This window comes from Zophobas morio, unplaced genomic scaffold, assembly GCF_036711695.1.
Source record: "Zophobas morio isolate AGI-343-1 ecotype UQ-CSIRO unplaced genomic scaffold, CSIRO_AGI_Zmor_V1 ptg000029l, whole genome shotgun sequence".
Classification (NCBI taxonomy): Eukaryota; Metazoa; Arthropoda; class Insecta; order Coleoptera; family Tenebrionidae; genus Zophobas; species Zophobas morio.
In genome coordinates this window covers 7,576,669-7,593,257 of record NW_026972134.1, presented here as the reverse complement: position 1 = coordinate 7,593,257, position 16,589 = coordinate 7,576,669, and the positions used below count along the sequence as shown (strand labels likewise).

At 33.6% G+C, this 16,589-nt stretch overlaps 1 protein-coding gene across 1 annotated transcript; it reads left to right on the top strand.

The window, feature by feature from the left end:
• The first annotated feature begins 2,790 nt into the window (after window positions 1–2,790).
• Window positions 2,791–16,004, top strand: LOC135137598 (meiotic recombination protein REC8 homolog). Its single transcript, XM_064067290.1, has 12 exons — window positions 2,791–3,016; window positions 3,075–3,202; window positions 3,252–3,300; window positions 3,355–3,377; window positions 3,428–3,648; window positions 3,705–3,775; window positions 14,100–14,544; window positions 14,614–14,706; window positions 14,762–15,198; window positions 15,269–15,349; window positions 15,402–15,661; window positions 15,712–16,004. Exons 1-12 carry the CDS (start codon window positions 2,886–2,888, stop codon window positions 15,801–15,803), a joined length of 2,031 nt encoding a protein of 676 aa, XP_063923360.1. The 5' UTR covers window positions 2,791–2,885; the 3' UTR covers window positions 15,804–16,004.
• Window positions 16,005–16,589: the final 585 nt, after the last annotated feature.

The window sequence follows — 16,589 nt, the reverse complement described above, 5'->3', positions numbered from 1 at the left end:
CAGAGATTTAAAAATAAGCGTAATTAAAGACGTTCAAAGAATAGATGACTTAGAAGCGAGACAAATAATTCTTAACGACTTTCATATATTGCCTACAGGAGGTCACGCCGGTATAAACCGAATGTATAACAATGTAAGGAAGTATTTTTTTTGGACAAAATTACGGAAAGACGTTGAGGAATTTGTAAAGAAATGCGATTCTTGTCAGAGGTATAAGCATGGGAAACACAATTTAGAACCAATGGCGATTACAACAACAGCCTATTCGGCATTTCAAAAAAATCTTTTTAGATATAGTAGGACCTTTAGAGCAAGACGTTCAAAATAATCGGTACATATTAACAATACAGTGTGAATTGAGTAAGTTTGTTGAAGCGTATCCAATACCAAATAAAGAAGCCGTTACCGTAGCAGAATCATTCGTTCAAAATTTTATTTTAAGGTATGGTATTCCACAAGAAATTGTTACAGATCAAGGTACAGAATTCTTATCGTCAACTTTCAAAGAGGCTTGTAAAGTATTAGGAATAAAACAATTGAATTCGACAGCGTATCACCACGAAACGTTAGGTGCGTTAGAAAATTCCCACAAACACTTAGGTGCGTATCTAAGAATACAAGTGGCAAAACATCCAAATAGTTGGAGTTCATGGGTTTCATTCTGGTGTTTTTCGTACAACAATAGCGTGCATAGCGAAACACGGTACACACCGTTCGAGTTAGTATTTGGACAAACGTGTCGACTGCCATCGAATGTGCTTACTCGGACGGATCCTCTGTATAGTTTCGACGATTATCCATTAGAGTTAAAATATAGACTTCAGACCGCATGTAATGACGCTAGAAACAAATTACTTTTGTCAAAAGAAAAAAGGAAAAAATTGTACGATAGTCAAATTTCAAAAATTGTAAGATATCCAACTGGTTCGAAAATTATGTTACGAAACAATGTAGGAAATAAGAGTGAGCCAGTGTATAAAGGACCATATACTGTAGTTGTAGACAAGGCACCAAATGTTGTAATTAATATAGGTAATAAGTTAATAGAAGTACATAAGAATAGAGTTAAGAAGTATCATGAATAATGTAAGGAAAAATTTTTTTTTTTGGAACGTGAGAACATGAAAAAAAAATTTTTCTCCCGACCGGGGGAGGTGTAATGGAATGAGTAAGTGTCAATTCGTTAGTCAGCAAATGCTTGTCCATTGCAAGGAACTAGGTCATCAATAGTGTATAAAAGTGTAAGTGATAGCTAAAACAAGAGAGTGTTAAGTCTGGGTTTGTAGTGGTAATATGGGTAAATAAATTGATAATAAATATGTATTGGTGTTATTAACCTACCACCGTCGGGACTATTAGAGAGGACATCACATTTATTTAAATAATCCTAATTGTTAAATTGTTTTAGCACGAGTTGACGATTAAGAAAAACTAACTTGATTGGTGAATTTTCAAACAATAAAACAAATTTACAGCACGTGTTTCGCGGTGAACGGAAGTCCGCAATTTTTCGATTAAAAGACCGCAAGGATTAACAGCACGGGTTGGGGACAACAGAGTGACGTCGGTTACGATTGATTGTCGTTAAACAAAGGCTTCCTCCCATTTTATTAACTACCAAACCAACTAATTTAAACCTAGCTCTTACCACATGTTTACATTAACACAACCACGTTCAGACTGACGCTACGCCATGCCCCCCTTGTCTCTACCAACCCTCTAACTAAAATCCCCTTGCGCTACGTGCATATTTGGTTGCCTATGTTTTCAAATTATTCGAATGTGATTTCGCGCCGCTGTTAATTAATTTGATTTAAATTCGGTCACCACAAGATTAAAAAAAAAAAACGTTTTTTTTACATCTCTAATCATTGTCATTGAAACTATTATTGTTACCACATTAATTTACCTAACACCATCGTAAAGAAATAGTTCGTTTGTGACTTTCAGTTCATAAGTAAGTGTATTATATATCGGATTTATAAAATTAATACAAGTAATGATACGTTATGTAGGCAGTGAGGTTGTAGTCCACGTACCGTTTTAAAATAATTACCCTCTTACTTTTATCACTTTTATAGTGGGAGGTCTTCAAGAAATTTCCCATCTACGTACATCTAGTAATTTTTATGTAGTGACAGTGGCAGAACTACAAACTGTCCTCTGTCAAGTTAAAAAGAGAATGTTACGCAAGCGCCAAGATTCAAAATTTAAATATACCTTGCAAAAAGCAAATGTTTCTCATATCAAGACCTGGATTAATGAAGTGTTACAACCACAGATTTTAATGTAAGTAAGCCAGAGGGTATCACGTTTACAAATGTCAGCAACTTAAGCTAATTTTGTTTTCGTTCTTCACTAAAAATTCATAGCTGGCACTTATGTTATTGGGAAAAATTGTGGCGTTGATGAATTTTTAACAAAAAAATGCACTTTTTTTCATTTGTTTATTATTATTACGAAAACCGGCACATAACAATCTGCCGCGAAATACGAAATCGTAAGTTTCGGTTATAGACAATGAATACCAACTTCTGTTTCATAAGTTACTAAATGTGTTGGGTTTTTATTGGTTTTTACAAATTAACTAACACCCGATAAGTTTACAATTAAGCGTTGCTAAATGGTACCCACTTAAGAATATCACACAAGCAAACAGTTACATAGTTTTTATTTGAAAATTTTGTCAAAGTGGTAGAACTAACGTAAAACAATAAAGTTTTCCATCTAGCAATTTTTATTACCGAAGATTGCCCCTCCTGCGTCAACCCTGCAAAACTGGCGCCCGTTTCAGCTCTGCAAGTTTCTTGTGCGCGTCCCTTTGTTGTACTCCAAAAGTCGACGAAGCTCTCCAGTTTAAAACCAAGTAAAAAAAATTAACCGAGATGTTTTTCAATTTGATTTTATTGAATCGTCAACACCAGGCTCGGTTTGGTTATGCTTGGATTGCAGCTACCCTTGGCATCAAGCGTTTAGCCAGGAAAGATGTCCTTGCATTGGACATCTGCAAAATATGGTAGATAAAATTCGTACAAAACATTAAAGTAATTTCTAATTCGCATTATTCTTCACAGCGACGAAATTGCCCAGTATGTCTGTTCGGAGTCCGATTCACCTCGATCGCGCTTTTCCCTTCGACTATCAGCTGTGTTGATCAACGGAATTACGAAGATTTACAGGCAAAGGGCTGTTTATTTTATGGGTATGTATGAACGTATGTGCGAGTACGAGTCTACTTTTTGATGTTTTAGAGGACTTGGTTAAGTTTATGACAAGCATATCGAGGCCTGCAGTGGTGGTGTAAGTATATTTAATTTTATGCTTATTTCATTACTGACTTTTTATTTTTTTTAGTCTGCATTTTTCACCTGAGGAAGGTATTTGTTAAGTAGATTATTTAAGGTTGAATTTTTATGGTTGTGATTAGGTATGTTTCCGACTCCTCCAACTCCTGTTCCAAGGAAGAAAGGTAAGAAGCGACGTTTACCTTCTGAAGTGAGTACTCCCCAAAGCCAGATTGATAGACTTGTGAGTAGCATAGTGGCTAAAGAAAACACACAAGTGGAGGCTATTGTTGCTCCAGAATCCCTCATACTCCAAGCACGGGCTGATGAAGTAACATTACATGAAGGACAGGTACAGCGTGAGGTGAATTTATAAATTTTATTATGTGTCAGTGTTAGTTTGGTAAATATTATTTTAAGGCTACTGGTGATGAATTTGGGATGCTGGGAGTTCTGCCAACTGAGGAAGATTTAATAAGAGATATCTCACAGTAAGTTGTAGTTTAACCATAGATATAAATAATTTAAAAGCCACTCTGAGTAAAAATATGGTAAAACAGTAATCATAAAAATAGGGAAATCAGATAAAAATCGAAAGTAGGGTTGTTTGTAGGGGGATCTTTTTTTTATCAGGTTAGCCTCTTTGATAGAAAGATGAACTTTCAGTCTATTTGGCCGTGCGCTTAGGCAAAATTTCTGTGAATGACACGGGTTTTAGCTGGAGTATGGTGGAACCATCTATTGAGAGAAAATGAAAATACTAAAAACATAAATTAGTTGCATATTTGAATTATAATTTAATACACCATATAATAGAAATAATTGTTGAAGTTTATGTACTAAAACTTCACACAAATGTGTCTTTTATTTTAAATAATATTTATCATTTCAAATCTTTGCGGTAAATTTGTTTATACCACAATTTTAGAGAAGCCTATTTCGCCTATTGCAAATTTTTATAGTAAGCATGCTCAAACTATTATAAAGATCAAATGTTCCGATCTGAAAAAAAGAAAACTGTTACAAATTAATTTAATAACAATAAACTCACTAAATAAAATCACGTTATTTTGCAATACGTTTGTAGAAGTACAAGTTTATTTTCGCTATTATGCAGTGTACATTTTATAGGTATGGTAGATATTTTTTGATCAATTTTGAATATGAATTATCAAAAAAATTCACAATTAGGCAACCAAATATGCATCGTATATCAGTGCCCCCAAACGTCAAAATAACTGCTGTGCACACGGACGGATAGAGTGAAAACATGGCTAAAACTCTATCTTTGTATCAAGGGCTCCGTCACAGAATTCTTTACTGGTCTGTGGAGGCCGTGAGGTTAAAGGTTAACCACGACCTTCAGAACAACTCTAATTGAAAATCCGAAAGATGGCGCCGCGTTTTACGGATCACCAGAGTTCCTAAATATATCTTGGGACTTTACGGAACCATGTACGGAACCCATACTCCACTATAATCTTGCCTCCGATGCGCTCCATAATGATAAGACCATGGAGGTAATAATATTCTATTCTATTCAAGAACTAAGAAATAAGGTAGACAAATTTTCAGCACGTACATTATGTGTGTAACAACACCCCACATAATATTGAAAGAAGGAACAAGGAATGCAACAAAATACATTTCTTATTTCTTGCATTGTGTTTGGGCCTTAAAAATTACTAGGTCTGTTAATATTTTTAAAAAGTGTAGCAAATTACGTGCACTCGGAATTCGAAAAAAAGGAACTTAACCTATGTGCTAGACAAGAATAGTGATAATGTTTTTAGCGTATGCTGTACAATTTTTTTTAATTACGTTTCCTACGCACAAAAAATTGAACACAGTTTAAACTTATTTATACAGGGTTTTCAAATTCGCAAATTGTTAGTTTTCTTATATTTTTTTATTTTTTAATGTTTTCGAAATTTTTTTAAGTAAAATTTCTTTTGGTACTTTTATTGGAGTTTAAGGGGACGCGCCAGAGGAGGTATAACATTTTTACCTCCCGAGCGTAAGCAAAGGAAGTATTCTAATCGAGTCCATCGGCCGACTCTCTACATTTGCGTTTTCGCGACCTATCATTACCCCTAGAGGACGAAGAAATAGGTCTGTCCGTCTGTCTGCCGTCCCGGATTTTTCTTAGACAGATAATCTCCGAAAGTACTCGGCCGATTGTTGTCAAATTTTAAATTAAATCAAGAATTGCAAAACTGAATAGTTTGAAATCTTGCAGACGTTTTGAAGTCATTCTAAGCATCGTAAACTGTTAATTCAAATAAATCTGTTTATTGACCCCAAAAAATTGATGACGTTATTCCAAAATTTTCCGGAATAAATTCTACCCAAAATGTGCAAAATATGAGTTTTTACTTGTGTTTCATCATAGCATTCATATTTTTTATTGATCAACTTAAGAACGAGTCATACCATTTTCTCGAAAATGTGAAAATAAAAACGTCTTTATTTAATAAGAATTATAATAATGATATTTAGAACATTTTGTCGATCCCTGTTTTGAGGGGTCGAACGAAATCAAATCAAACTATAATTTCTACGTGACATTCTTCCGATGTATAAACATAAACACTTTCAAGTTGTTTTTCTTATCGAGGATAATCTAAAGACGTACAGTAATAATATTATTATTATTAATAACAAGCCATTCTGATTGACATTGCTATTCCTAACACAAACAACATTATTCAAACATACCACACCAAGATTTCAAAATATCTACAATTATCGATAGAAATGAAATCCATGTTGAACCTTAAAAAAAATTCAATTCTACCCTTAGTTATCTCTAATGTAGGTGTAGTCCCAAATAGCTTAGTTGAGAATTTAAAGTCTTTGCATTTGAATGATTCAATAATTATCAAAATTTAAAAAGCTGTTTGGTTAGTAACATGTCATATTGTTCGTAAGTTTCTCGAACAGTCTGATCATGTCAGTCAGATTAGATTAGCACCAGTAGGTCAGAGTAGTGTAGGTCACTTTCCAAGTGATGCGCGGATAAATGATCGGTAGTTACGCTAGACTTTTGGGGATGGGGTGAGATTAGAGAATAATAGCAGACTAATTTGTATGCTGTAGTTCTAGAATCTCGAAAGTTGTTTTGTTAATCTAATCAATGCATATCATTACTTGGTCTTAGTACCCGTAATGATAGAAGTCTTGCCTGAATGCTGGTCATTTCCGGGTCAGTGGTGGGTCTTAATAATAATAATAATGTTTTATTTTCAACAGGATACGCCCAATTACAGAAAATAATTACTAAAAATCTATAAAAAACTATGATGTACAGGTTCACTATATACAATAAATATGTAATTTGTGTATTGAAATTCTCAAATGCACATTTTTTAATACTATTTCAACTATCATAGAAAATGTCACATTGAGCCGAGATTTTGTTGAAATTTTCGCACATTGCCGTCAATGGTGATTTTCGTAACATATTTGTCCTACATGTGTTACAATAAATATAATATGAAACGTCACTGTGACCGAATCCCAGGCAGCATGACTGTTGGTGACAATAACATACTGTTGGAGGAACCCCAAGACATTGTTAATGCGTTTGCTGTTGAATTCGCCAACGTATATAAAACTTCTCGTGATAGCCATGCCTGTGATAACACCTGCATCTGTGATACCGGCGGCTGTGGCTTTTGCAATAAAAAGTGTTGTGTTTTCCTACTCTGTGATTCTGACTGTGATATTTCAAGTAATTGTGACACGTTATGCCTCTTTGAAATAAATAAAGATGACATCGTGAAAGCTGCTAAGAAGCTGAAGAACAACAATACATCAGGACCAGACAATATCCCTGCGTTTTTAGTTAAGGATTGCATAAGTTGCGTACTTGAGCCACTATATCATATATTTAATTTAATTATACAGAAATCTATTTATCCTTGTAACTGGAAAAAGTCACGTGTGTGTCCTGTATTTAAGAAAGGAAATAAGGCTGATGTGAAATGTTATCGGCCAATAGCATTACTCTCAAACTTTGCCAAACTGTTTGAATCCATTGTATCGAATATAGTATATTCACATGTAGAAAAATATATTGCCATAGAACAACACGGGTTTGTGAAAGGGCGCTCCACTCTTACTAATCTGCCTGAATTTACGCACTTTGTATCAGAATCACTCGATAACAAAGTACAGGTGGACGTGATATACACGGATATGTCTAAGGCATTTGACAGGGTAAATCATTGTATTCTGTTACACAAAATGAGAAGCTTTGGTATTTGTAGGAATCTAGTTTTAATGTTTCAGTCACTGATTAATAAGAGGATTCACTATGTTGAACATAAAGGATACATTTCTGCAAGTTATGAAACTACTAGTGGTGTATGTCAAGGCTCAAACTTAGGTCCATTAATGTTTATTTTATTCTTTAATGATGTTGTAAAAGTATTGAAATGTAAACCGTTTATTTATGCTGATGATCTTAAAATTGTCAACGTAATAAGAAGTTATCAGCATTGCCTAGACTTACAAGAAGACTTAGACATGTTAATTAAGTGGTGTTATAATAATATGTTGGATGTGAACTTTGACAAATGTATAATCATGAGTTTTCTAAGGAAAAAAACAATGCAATTTTTTTTATTATAATATGAATGGTAAGATACTGAAACGTTGCGATGAATTTTGCGATCTAGGAGTTATAATGAATTCCACCATGTCTTTTAAAACTCATATTGAAAGTGTCACCAAACGAGCAATAAAAATGTTAGGGTTTATAATTCGAAATGCAACAGACTTTACAAACCCTGTTAGTTTTAAACTACTTCTCTACTCGCTTGTTAGGTCTAGACTTGAATATTGTTCTGTTCTGTGGAGTCCGTATCAGAATACTTATATTTTACTCTTAGAACAAGTTTTACGGAAATTTTGTAAATTTCTGCATTTTAAAATGTATGGTAAATACCCGGTACGACACTGTGACCAAAATGAATTGTTGGTACTTCTACATGAGATGTCGCTTGAAGCTAGGAGAAAAACGGTTCAACTGATATTTTTACAAAACATAATTAATGGTCGTATTAAAAGCTTGTTTATTTTATCATTAGTAAAATACTACGTCCCACGAGTAGGAACTAGAAATCTTGTTACGTTTTATTATAATTTACCAAATTCGATCCACCATGCCAATAGCCCGCTTTTGTCTTGTTTCACCTTGTATAATACACTAGTACGCCAGCACAACTGTGATGATTTGGATTTGTTCTATCGTGATTTTGTTAAAATTAAGCATAAATTACTTTTGATATGTTTGTAATACTCATGTATCCACTATGAACCTTGGTTCGTTGGATCAATAAATTCATTATTATTATTATTATTATTATTCATTATTAACAAAAGGTAGTGCAGTGTCGAGCATTTAATCTAGGGGTGACATAACTGATTTTGTTAATGCACCAACTGCAATCTACCTTATTCTTTAATAACTTAAACAGAAAAAAGGCTAGAAACAATTCGTCTACTTTGCAAAGTGTTAACATTGAACCTTGTACATAATAAAAGTTGACTACAGCCTCTTTCAGGATACGTTCCATCCTCTACAAAACACAAAAATTTTAAGAATTTTCGCTGTACCGTTTCGATGTGACTTGTGTGAATATCATAAATTGGGGACTATATTATCGAGCAGTATTCCAATCTAGATCGAACTAGTACGAAAAATAGAGTGCACAAGGCACGAATATCTGAAAACGCTTTACAATTCCTGTAGATGAAGCCGTACGTACAAAATGTTTTCTTCACAATTTTAGCGATATGGTTAGCAAATGTCAGTTTGTCATCGAATAGTACTCCCAAATCTTTAAACATGTTAGAACGATTTGTTCCAAAGTTTTCCATAGTGTAATTGTAAAAGATCGGATATTTTTTCCTGGTGTAAGTTACAATAAAACATTTTAAGAAATGAAGTGTTAATCTGTTTTTCTCACACCATAGAAACAAACTATTGATGTTATCTTGAATTCGATGACAATCTTCAATACATTTTATTTCCAAAAAGATTTTGAGATCATCTGCGAATAGCAGCTTGTTGCAGGTAATGACGTTGCAGATGTCATTAATAAATAGTAGAAAGAGCAGTGGGCCCAAGTTAGAGCCCAGGGGAATGCCTGAGGTAGGAAAGAAGGATCTGGAAACGCAATTGCGGTATCTTACACAATGCTCTGATCCAATTAAATAAGAGTGAAATAGTTTTAGCAGTAGATTTGAAAAACCTAGAAGGTGTAGCTTATTTAGCAAGAGAAAATAGTCTACTTGATCGAAGGCTTTTTCGAAATCGGTGTATAAGACATCCACTTGACCACCACTGTCCAAAACTGCCAAGATTTCTTGAGTAAAGCAGGTTAAATTTGACACTGTTGATCTCTTTTCCATGAATCCATGTTGAAATGGCGATATGATTGTTTTGACGATGGAATATATCCGATTATGTAATATAATCTCAAAGACTTTGACAAAGTTGCACACCAAAGATATCGGCCTGTAATTTTCAAGTTCGCAAATATTGCCCTTTTTAAAAATTGGACAAATGACTGTTTTTTTCCAGACTTTAGGGAATGAATGTGTTTTCAAGATTAAATTATATAAGGGGTATAATGGTTCAACAAGGACAACAGCGCAATCTTTGATAAGAAAACTTGGTATTCAGTCAATTCCCGACGTAAATGAATTTTTTTTTACCGGAAAAGCTTTGACCATTCTTTCACTGTGGTGAATAATGGCGAAAAATCACCATAAATATTATCCAAACGTTCTTTAATTTCTGTAGGTTTAACCCCCTCTTTAGTAAGAAACTTTGTCACTGATCTTACTTCAAGTTTAAAGATTTTGAAAAAATCTTGACACGACGCCACTTGATTGATTACTCTGTACTATTGAACAGATAATTGAATTAATTTTTTTTCACAGGTTTCTGATATATCAAACTAATGAACAGTACTTAAATAAAAATCCCACATATTTTTAAAATAGGGGAGGCCGAGAATTTATGGATCATACTATGAGGGACATGGAATTCTGGGCAGCCTGTTCTTGTCATTTCAAAAAATGTCAATGTAAATGCACCTTTAGCGTCAATATGATTATTTTCGAAAAAACTGTCAAATTAACTTTGAAATATATCAATTGGTTCAACATGCCAGCTGTATCAATTTTTAACAAATCTCGAGCAGTAGTTGCATGTTGATATAATTGAAACAAATTTAATAGGCTTCGACTTTGTCAGTGTCAAAATGAGAAATACGCCAAACATTGAAAGCTAAGCTAATAGCTAAGGCCTGGTTTATAAATTTTGACAATTGTGTGCCACCTCTGCCCAGTTTTCCGTGTCCCCGATGGTACTACGTATTATATATCAAACTGCAACTTTTTGCATGTCCGAAGCCCCTGAAAACAGTTCAGTCAATCAAAAAAATGTGTTATAGAAATATCGTAAAAAAGCACCATTGTATTCGGTTTTTTCCCTCTTTTTTGTGTTAAACATCATAGAATCGCTTGAAAATCCTCACAATGACAAAGTAACGTATTTTAAAGGTCTTTGTCATATTAAATGTTTGTTAGTAGCACAATTTATTTAAATAATAAAGTTTTAATTAACATCATAATTTACCATAAATTAATTTAAAATAATAATAATAACATTTATTGACCACATTACTAGAATACCTAGAAAAGTATTGACAAGGTCAGATATGTATAATTGGGAGGACAAATCAACCGCTTTGTCCGAGCTGCGGTGGATTTTTAGTCCACGACCGAATTGCGGTTAAAAATTTTTTGGCTACCTGGTATCTTATAGACACTGACTGAATTGCATTGCAAAATTTTGTACCTATCTGATACCGTATAATCCCTGACCGAACTGCCGTAAAAAAATTTAGTAAATAGCATGGACATACTAGTTATATATTTATATCAATTTTCAAATAACTTAACTTTTTTGACTTTTCGTTCTTTTTAAATATTTATTGAAAAACGACCCGTAGATCACTACTTACATAGATTTGTATAATCACTAGTTAATGTTTTTTAGTTGCGATTGTAGCTTGATTTGCTATTGATCTAGCCTGTCCAAATGATATAATTTCTGAAATTGTTAAATAAAATCACCGTAAACTAAGCTAAAGTATAACTATGTAAATATTATCTTATTATCTACAATTATGACACGATATTAGCAAACTTGTAGCTTACACATTTCACAAAATTATTCCTTGAAATTTAATTATTTTTGAAGTGAACAATTTTAGATTCTATAAACATAATGTCTACGAAGTACATCTTTTGCAATATCTCGTTTTTCATTTTTATACACGGACTTTATTTTTATACATATTTATAATGATTTATAATTACCAAGATTATACAAGTACTACTGGCGTAGAATGTACCACACTTTGGTCAACTGTACCTGACTACCTGATCCTTTAGCAATTTTTTTACCGCAATTTGGTCAAAATTATCGGTATACCTAAATACCTGATATTTGAGCAAAATTTGCACCGCAATTCGTATACGACCAAACCAACATAATGTATACCGGTGTCTGGAAATTGGCGGATTAACTCTTCAGTGCGCTATGTGGAGTTCCAGGAGTCCCAAAAACATAATTCAAACATTCTTTATGATGTAGATTACGAAAAAAACGTAGTTTTATAAAAGCAAAATTGGCAACACTGCACGCACCTAATGCGTGAATACTTCCGGTTTACTTTCTGATTTCTTAGTAACGATTGTGAGAGAAATCCACCTTTTATTTTTTTTTAGGACAGTAACCATAACAACCAGTAGTCATTAGTCGTTGTACATTATTACATATTAATAAAACAAGTTGTTATTTTTCATCAATAAATAAACAAAAAAAGCATTTATAAGACACTTATAAATTATAAACAAAAACAAAACCAACAAAAGAAAAATCCATTAAAGCATAACCAACTAAACAGTAGAGAAGATGTTCAAAATTCCTGCCTTGTGCATATAAGTAAGCTCGTAATGTTTCCAAATTTTGACCATTTTTTGTGAAAGGTGGGCGGGGCTAGTACCTGCCAAGATAAAACTGATTTTGGCAAATGACATCTTCTAAGAAAAGAGACGGTGGGTGGGCGAAGCTAGTACCTGCTAAGATAACACGGATATTGGCAAATGACATACCCTCTAAGAAAAGAGAGGATGGGTGGGCGGGGTACCAGCTGCTAAGATAAGACTGATTTTAACAAATGACGTATCCTCTAAGAAATTTAATGAAATTATTATATGAAAAGACACAAGGCACTTTCAAATTCTTTCCAAACAGGAATACCTAAAACCTCAAGATTGTTTAAATTTTTCCAAAAAAAAAACAAGGTTCTAAAATTAACTCAAAAACAGGTCAGGTCAGAATTTTTCAAACATAGAACACCAAAGTCCCCCAAAATTCTTTAAAATAATTTACAAAAAAAATTTCCGTGGGTTCCCAAAATAATACACCATGGGTACCCAAACACTGTGGCACTCAAGACTTTTTCAGATTCGTAAAAAATAAAGCACTAAAAACATTGTTAACTGCTTACTCGATTTTTGCTGATTTGTATCTTCGCTTTATCAGGCAAACATTGTTGTCAAATGGAGTTTTATCAAATTATTACAAAAACAACACAACTATATCTTTGTACATTCTAACTGAAATGGTAATTGAACATGATTAAGGGCGACAGAAGTATTAACTACAGGTTTTATTACTAGTTATTGTGATAATGAATGTGTTGTTTAGTTGTTAAACGTATACAAAAGAACCAATTTTAAAATCATTATAACTCCACCAAAATGTGAGAAGCATTTTTTGTATTACTAACTTATGACAACAAAGTCGATTTTATACAAGTCGTTCGGCAGAATAAATTGTTCCGATTATTATATTAGAAACTGGTAGATTTGAAGTTATATAATTGTTAATATTACTACTCCACAATAAATTAATAATGCATGTACGCATGATTATTACAAATTCGTTGTGATATATTAAACGTATATTACATGGTCATTGTTTGACAGTATCGGCAGTTAAGATGATCCCAAAAAAAGAAATATGTTGAAAACTTATTCAATAAATTTTTGTTTCATGGCACTTTCTTTTTTTGATAAAAACAATTTTTTTTTAATTAAACAAAACACCTTTAATACGGCGCATCCACCACAAATAGCATATTTACTTATCTAAGCATAGAATGAAATCAAAGAAACTAAAGAATTATATCCAAATACCGATAGTCAAGGGGACATCGGGAACAAAGTTCCACCAACACTTGATTTTTCGTTCAGTCATATCGTTAAAATACAGATATTGACCGTTCCCAGAAATGAAGTGTTGCAACATTTCTATAAACGGCAAAGGAGTTTCACGTTAGTTTTTTGAAAAATTCTTAATAGGAGGTAGATCAGTAAAAAATATATGTATAAATTTTGTACAAGAAACCATCAATTAAATTTTATTGTTGTGTTTCATAAATGTAAAACCAAAGTTTTTTGATTAAGACAAGCAGAAAAGTAGTCTTTAATTTCTAAACAAAAATTGAAAAAAAAAATAGGAGCAGGACAAAAAAATTAAGAAATTCAAACATCATATACGTTACTTTCATGATTTTAGCATATTTTATTAAATTAGTCTAACTGTGCATTAACTAACTACTTCGTCACGAACGCTGTTTACAGCTGATAAATTTAGATAAATAAATGCTATAACTTGTTCCCACAATAAAATTATTAATGTAATCAACTTATTTTTATTACAAGACTGGAAGAACCTAGGCCCCAATCATTCTTAGCTCTTCAGCCAAAGGAAGAATTTCCAGAACCATCCGCCGCAACAATTTTGCCACTAACTCTATCAGAAGAACCACCTAGAAAACAACCAGCAAGAGTACCAACGTCTACTTCTTCATCTGAACCGGAAGTCGCTCCGGTGACAATAACAGTAGAAGCTCTCATTCATGCACCCGCAGATATAACAATACCACCGGCAGGTCCACCAAGAGTACGAGGGCGCCGTGCACCGACCCAGCCTTCTGAAATTATAAGCGAAATCGTACCAGTTAGTGAAATCACACAGGTACCGACAGAAGAAGTGCTTGCCGTTCCACAAGAACAAAGAGTTTCAATAGAATTAACAGAAAGAGTGCGACCGCGTTCGGTTGTGGTAGCGATGCAGGAGGAGGCTGTGACGCAAAGAGATAAAAAGGTAAATGGCCAAGATAATGGTAAGTAGATTGTCACATTTCCATTGTTTTTATCCCTCATAATTCCTAAGATTGCTACTCGTAAGGAGAAAATAGATAAAGATCTAAAAAAAATATTAATTTCGATTAAACCTAGACGAATGGTCCGAATTGATCGCTGTGAAGTAAGTCGTTCCTGTTCCTTTTCTTCCATCTTACAGTACCATTTCTTCCCGATAGCCTAAAGAAATAGAATGGATTGACATAAATCCCTGTCCATTACCCCAATTTAAACTAAAAACCCCAAATACGACAAACTTGTTAGATATGTATCTAATTGGAGAACCGATCGATTTACAAATGCGCCACAAAGTCTCACAGGGAAGTTTAGAACGCTCTGCCAGTTTGAGAAGAAAGTCGGGACGTATGACACCCCCTGCTGAGCTTTCTGGAGATGGAAGGGAGGTACCGCCTGTGGCCGAACGAGTCGAGGAATCTTCACTAATTCCAGAAATACGGATTTCTGAAGTTGGACAGGTTCCAGGTGAGGTTTTGGTATCGATTGTTGAAGAGCAAGTGATGATTGAAACTCCTAAAGTTGCTACCGAAAGTCGAGTGGAAGTGATTCCGCCGTTGATGGCGTCCACACCTGTGAGAAGAAAAAGCACCGAAATAGAGTGAGTAGTGTCATTGTCTAACTTTATTATTAACTAGAATATGGTAATCTTCGACTTCAAATGATTATAGACAAAAAACTATCGAAGAAGTGATGGCTGCACCAGCAGAAGAACATCTGCTAGAGTCTCCTAGAAAGAAACGAAGGCTTTTGTGAGTTTTCTTTTTGTTTTGTTGGATGTAACTATGTTTTTTATTTTAATAGCCTTGAGGTTGAAGCCCAGCCTGAAGATCTAGATTTTATAACTATACCGAGTGAGATAATATCGCGCGAATTAACATCTGAGGCTGCTTTGTTTACTCAGGAATCCTTTGACTCTGTACCATTGCCTTTGTTGACCACTCAGAAGCGTCAGCAAGAAATTGTCAACAAAGTATTCAGTAGAGGACGTTTGACGCTAGAAGAGATTTGTCAAAGACCTATTAATAGACTCAATATTGCCCGGGCTTTCAACGATATTCTCAGTAAGCACAATATTTGATTTTTTAAGAAGTGTTTATTTTATTTTTAATAGTTTTGTGTAAACACCGTTATGTGACGCTAATACCTGAAGATGATTCATCGGAATTCAAGTTCGTGGAAAGGGGATCTAAAATGGGTCATTAAGATTTTTTCGTTATTAAAAATTAAAATTATTTTAATATATATATTTTAATAAGTTAAAAAATTGCTTATATTTTGATGTTACGTTTTGTGTATTATTTATTTATTTATTTATTGTTCAGCATGTACCTATGTAATGTGTTCGTTGTTGTATAAGACTTGGTTTGTAAAATGTTCTCATCACTATTAAATGTTTTGTAAGTATAGGATTGTCTTATTACTGATATACAGGTGTTCATTTTATCTGTTCACACCTGGCAATTTTTGCATAGACAACATACCTATAGACGACTTCGTCCAATTTAATTTTTTTTTAATAAGCAGTCAGCAATCAGAAAAAAAGTGACAAAGATGTCAATGCAAATAATGTTTTCCCCAACACGGCTTTCTAATCGGAAAAAGTGAATTTTTGATCGACACGAATACGTGTAAATTGGATCCATTGTAAATTCACAGATCAGGTTAGGATTTTAATCGTTAACTGGTGCTAACGCAATTTAACAGACATTAGATTTATTTAGATAAATCACTTACTAGGAGATTTCATGGAATTCACTTAGTCAGGATTCAGTCTTTTGTTTAACAAAGGTACGAATAACGTTTCTGGATGCTAATACGTAAATAAGTGTTACATTATAACACTTCTTAATTCTTCATACAAGATTGGTAATAGTTCATTTACGGCACTTAAATTAACAAAATTCATAATATCATGGACTGAGGGACGGGGGAATTAAATATTTCTTTCCTTATGCAGTTATCATCACATCGCCGAGATGTTTCTCTCGC

Excerpts from the sequence above, each read along its gene's own strand:
- LOC135137598 (XM_064067290.1), top strand. The coding sequence starts at position 2,886 with ATGTTTTTCAATTTGATTTTATTGAATCGTCAACACCAGGCTCGGTTT. Across the intron at positions 3,017-3,074 it reads TTGGACATCTGCAAAATATG|CGACGAAATTGCCCAGTATG; the intron begins GTAGATAAAATT and ends TATTCTTCACAG. Across the intron at positions 3,301-3,354 it reads TCGAGGCCTGCAGTGGTGGT|TCTGCATTTTTCACCTGAGG; the intron begins GTAAGTATATTT and ends TATTTTTTTTAG.